The sequence below is a fragment of the Trichechus manatus genome, unplaced genomic scaffold, assembly GCF_000243295.1.
Source record: "Trichechus manatus latirostris isolate Lorelei unplaced genomic scaffold, TriManLat1.0 scaffold00022, whole genome shotgun sequence".
Taxonomy (NCBI): Eukaryota; Metazoa; Chordata; class Mammalia; order Sirenia; family Trichechidae; genus Trichechus; species Trichechus manatus.
The window spans coordinates 12730052-12735135 of record NW_004443958.1 but is presented as its reverse complement, the minus strand read 5'-3'; the positions used below and the strand labels follow the sequence as shown (position 1 = coordinate 12735135).

General features: G+C 38.7%; 1 protein-coding gene across 1 annotated transcript in view; it reads left to right on the top strand.

Annotated features, from left to right (window-relative positions):
* The window catches only part of WASHC5 (WASH complex subunit 5), a 63482-nt gene that overhangs the window by 32671 nt on the left and 25727 nt on the right, over positions 1-5084 (top strand). Inside the window, 3 exon segments of the mRNA XM_023728160.1 lie at positions 765-892; positions 1621-1750; positions 4768-5056. Of these exon segments, the coding sequence (XP_023583928.1) occupies positions 765-892; positions 1621-1750; positions 4768-5056 (547 nt within the window).

Genomic DNA, 5084 nt, shown 5'->3' with positions numbered 1-5084 from the left:
AGTTCCCGCCAGGTCATCTGGCAACTCCTCGCTGCTTCTAAACTGTCTGTCCGTCCCCCTGCCACTCAGTCAGATTCTTCAACTTTGCCTTTGATGTTCAGGGGTCCTAGATTGTCATATATAATCGAGTCACTTGTTTTTTCAGGTCTTTGTTGTAAGAGGGACCACAGGAAGCATCTGACTACTCCACCATCTTGGCCCTACCTCTATTGTTATGCTTTTAAAATAATATGTACTCACTTAAAACTTAAACAGTAAAGAAGTATAAAGGTGAAAGCCCCTTCCTTTCCTTCCTTTGATCTCCACTCCCACTCCAAACCTCATTATCTGTTCCCCAGTGATAACCATGTTAAATATATGGTGAATGTTGTTTTCTTGTCCTTTTAATGCGTATATACGAACTACACACACGTACGTACATATACACATATTGTTTGTAATACGTGTACAAAATATAGTTATATATTTCCCCCAGAATGCTTACAAAATGTGGAAACACTGATCTGCAGCTTGCTTTTCTCACTGAGCGGCCCATCAGGGATAACATTCCATGTCAGATCTAATTGTCATATTTAACAGTTCAATTGTACTCCATGGCATGATGTATTATAATTTATTTCATCCTTTGTTATTGGTATACATTTTCCTTATGACTTTCAAATGCTTAAAATGAATGAAACTCAGTATTTAAGAATTTATTGTATATTTCATAGATATTTTCTACACACTTAATACATTGGTAAGTCTTCTCTTTCCATTTCTAGCCTGTGACCCAAACAACAAACGCCTTCGTCAAATCAAGGACCAGATTCTAACAGACTGTAGGTACAATCCCAAGATCCTCTTCCAGTTGCTGCTAGATACTGCACAATTTGAGTTTATACTCAAAGAGGTAAAAATATTGAATGAATAAGTACCAAAGTCTTAGGTTTTTTTTTAATATTTAAATATGTAACAATGATTTAGTGGCTGTGTTTCTGTGATTTAAGCTATAGACTGTAGCTACCTGAGGTAGTTCTTACAGAAAGAGGACAGGATTAAACCTTTAACAAACATTTAATGCTACTGTCACTGGGGAAACGGTGGGAAAAAGTGCACAAGACTGATGGTTACAGTCTAATGAGGAATACAGACATTAATCGAAGAGTCACACTTATGAACGTGTAAACACAAACTGAGGTTAGTGCTCTAACAGAAAGAAACGTGATTCTCTGGAGATGTAAAACAGAGGACGCTGTCCTAGCCTGGAACACTTACCTGAGAAGAGAAGCAAGAGCTTCTGAAGGGACCTGAGTAACACTTAAAAGATGGCATGATGTTAAATGTTAATCTTTACCAAACCAAACCCGTTGCTGTTAAGTCGACTTCAATTCATAGCGACCCTATTAACTGTAATCTTTATCGAAGCAGACTGCCACATCTTTCTCCCACAGAGCGTCTGGTGGGTTCAAACTGCTGACCTTTTGGTTAGCAGCCCAGCACTTAATCAGTACACCACCAGGGCTCCTTAGTTATCTATGTATGTGTTGTAATAAATTGGGATTCCCCCAGGCTTTCTCAGTAAGCTACCTAATGTGGATTTTCTCCTAAGTTAATAAATCTTTTCTGTCTCTTCAACAGATGTTCAAGCAGATGCTTTCTGAAAAGCAAACCAAATGGGAGCATTTTAAGAAGGAGGGCTCGGAGCGAATGACTGAGCTTGCTGATGTCTTTTCGGGAGTGAAACCCCTAACCAGAGTGGAGAAAAATGGTAATTGCTGAAGAGGAAATATTGGTGTGTTTGAAATATATACACAGACTGTTTGAAATATTAGAAACCGAAATAAGAAGAAGTCCTTATGTTTTCATCATTTTATGCTATAACATTGCCCTCTTCTATTTTAACATTGCAGGGTTGCTGTGAGTCGAATATGAACTCCAAGACACACAACAACAACAGATAAAGATCTGAAGTTTAGTGTTTGCTGCTTCTAACTTTGTGCCCCCTTGGGCAATATTGTTATCTTCTCTGAACTTCAGGTTCTTTATCTTCGAAAGATGGGGTTAGGCTAAATCAAAGGTTCTCATACTATAGTTTGTAAATAGGTTTTAGAGAATCATAACTTCTCCTCTGAATAGTATGTAAAACTATGTGTGTAACTTTCTGTGCATATGAGTGATGGGAGAAGAGGGTCTATAGCTTTCATTGTCTTCTCAGAAGGATATTAAAAAAAAAAAAACGCACTGCCATCGAGTTGATTTTGACTCATAGCGACCCTATAGGACAGAGTAGAACTGTCCCATAGAGTTTCCAAGGAGCGCCTGGTAGATTCGGTAGATTCGAACTGCCGACCTTTTGGTTAGCAGCCATACCAGTTAACCACTATACCACCAGGGTTTCCCAGAAGGATATATTGCCCAAGAATATTCATAACTACTAACATAGATATCAAAGCTTCTTCTAAACTTGTTTGGTTCTTGGTCACTTTCATCAATGCACCTGCCATCTAGTGGCAGAAGATGGGATCTGCAGACTGCTGTGAGGTTTTTTTATTGTGATGAAATATGTATCAAAACATTTGCCATCTCAACCATTTTTATGTGTACAGTTCAGTGACATTAATTATGTTTCCCATGTTGAGCAACAGTCACCACTGTCTGTTTCCAAATTTTTCCATCACCCTTAACAGAAACTGAGTACCCTCAAGCAATACCTCTCCAGTTCCCCCCTCACCCACCCCTTGATAACTACTAATACTTCGGTCTCTGTGCATTTGCCTCTTCTGGATATTTCATATAACTGGGTTCATATAGTTTTAGTCCTTTTGTGTCTGACGTATTTCACTCAGCAGAATGTTTTCAGGGTGTATCCGTGCAGTAACATGTATCAGAACTTTGAACTGTAAGCACCGCTGAAGTTCTACTTCAATGATTTTGATCCTGCTTCATTAGAGAATTTTCCCTGTAGTATACTTATGGTATAACTTCAAATTTTTATATAGGTAGGACCTTTCAAAATGCCCCTGGAAGACAATTCAGAACTTCAAGATGACCAATTTTTTTAATGCTTAATGTTTATTTTAACTGTCAGATTCATTTCCAGTGGAGTTAATTTTACAGTAGAATTGCTTAATAGTGTAGCTTTTTATTAAAGCAGAAACCTATTTTTAATCAATATGAGCTTGTCATCACTGTATTTTGACATTGATCATATTTTAATCATATTGATGATTTATTTGATGCTGAGTGGTTGGTCTGAAATATATTTCTGAATTGTATTATTGTTCCTGTTGGAAAAAGCCAGCCAGCTTACAATGATGCAGTATAAATTGGCAACAGGTTTTGCAGTTCACTATATTGTGACTAAAAAACAAAGAACCACCTGTAACAATCGGGCCAGATTAGTTATTTATGAATCAGACCCATTAATGTCTCTTACGGTCTTTTTTAAATCCATTGCTATCCATTCAGCTCCAACTCATGGTAACCCTGTGTGTGTCAGAGTAGCACTGTGCTCCATTAGGTGCTTATGAATACCAGCTTTGTTTCATGGGTCACTCACAAACCACCATCTTACCCTTTTTCTGGCTGTATAGCATTTTTCAGCTTAGGAAGTACTTTCAGAGATATATCTCATTTGATCCTCATAACCCTATCAGATAAGCCTCTTAGTCCTTATTTTACATATAAGGAAACCAAAGATTTAAAATATGATCATTTTGTTGAGGATAACAAAGGTCCAGAGACCACGTTCTAACTCAGCACCTCAGACTCCAAATCTTGTGCTCTTTCTACCATTCCATAGTGTCCCTCAATCCTACACACACACACAAAAAAAAAAACCTTTAAAATTGCAACTAGTGTCCCTGGTGCCAATTCGTGATATAATTTAGGTTGTAAATTATTAGATCTTTTTAATATAGTGATACCATCCCATTGGTAAAACAAAACCAAAAAAAAAGGCTTTAAGGTTTTAAGGAATCAACTTGGTGAGGTAAAAACAGCACAGATTTTGAATCTGGACAGATAATTTTGACAGTCCCTGGATAGCATTCTATGGGCATCGCCTCCTTCGTCTGTGAAGGGTGATAATTTGTACCTCCGTAGATCGTGAAGATTAAATGAGACACTGCATAGAACTTCACCTGACACTCCGAGGTACTCAGAGTACGCTAATGCCCTTCCCTTTCTCTGCTGTGAAATGTCAGCTGCTTTGTGAATGCAGATAGCACCACCAAACTCTCCAGACCTCTCCCACAACTCACCACTCGTAACTTCCACTTCTGCCTGGATGGGCTTCTCTCTGCCCCTCCAGACATGCCATTGTCCTTCCTGACCCGAAGCCTCTGCTCCTGCTTGTCCCTTCATCTAGATAAACTACCTCTATCCATCTCTGCCTCTCTAGCCTTTACCCTGCCTCATTTCTCCAGAAAACTCTCCCTGGAACTCTGGTGTGTCGCTCAGCTCCTTCCTGACTCCTCCCCACCACCACTACCATCTTTGCACATATCGTTTATAACAGGTACTTGGGCCTCTTGTCATTTTGCCAGCTATTGTAATCTTAAATTATTTATATAGAAAGTGTGATTTCTTCTCCTAGGTCACATGCTGCAGGTCTCTTTGTGGTTAGTGTTACTATTTGGAGAGTTCCTGAGAGCAGTGTTAGGGGCATAGTGAAAGCTGCATAAGTGAGAACTGGATTTGTAAAAGATTATTCAGTTAAACTCACAGCCACAGTTACAGGAGTTCTGGAATTTCAGTAGTCTTTCCTTGTTTCTGTATTAATAGAAAATCTTCAAGCTTGGTTCAGAGAGATCGCGAAACAAATCTTGTCTTTAAACTATGATGATTCTACTGCTGCAGGCAGAAAAACTGTGCAACTAATCCAAGCTTTGGAGGAGGTAAGGAGAGTCTTCTTCAATGACGGTTCTTAGGTCGTGAATCATACTCTTGGACCCACCCAGCAATTTACTTCTTTTCTTTTTTTTTCTGGATAGCTGAATGGAATCTTAACAGCCTCTAATTGTTAGCATAATGTTAGGGGTTTTAGAGAGACTGAAGACTGGGAGATGAAAGAAAACCATCTTTCATTAAGGAATCTAAAA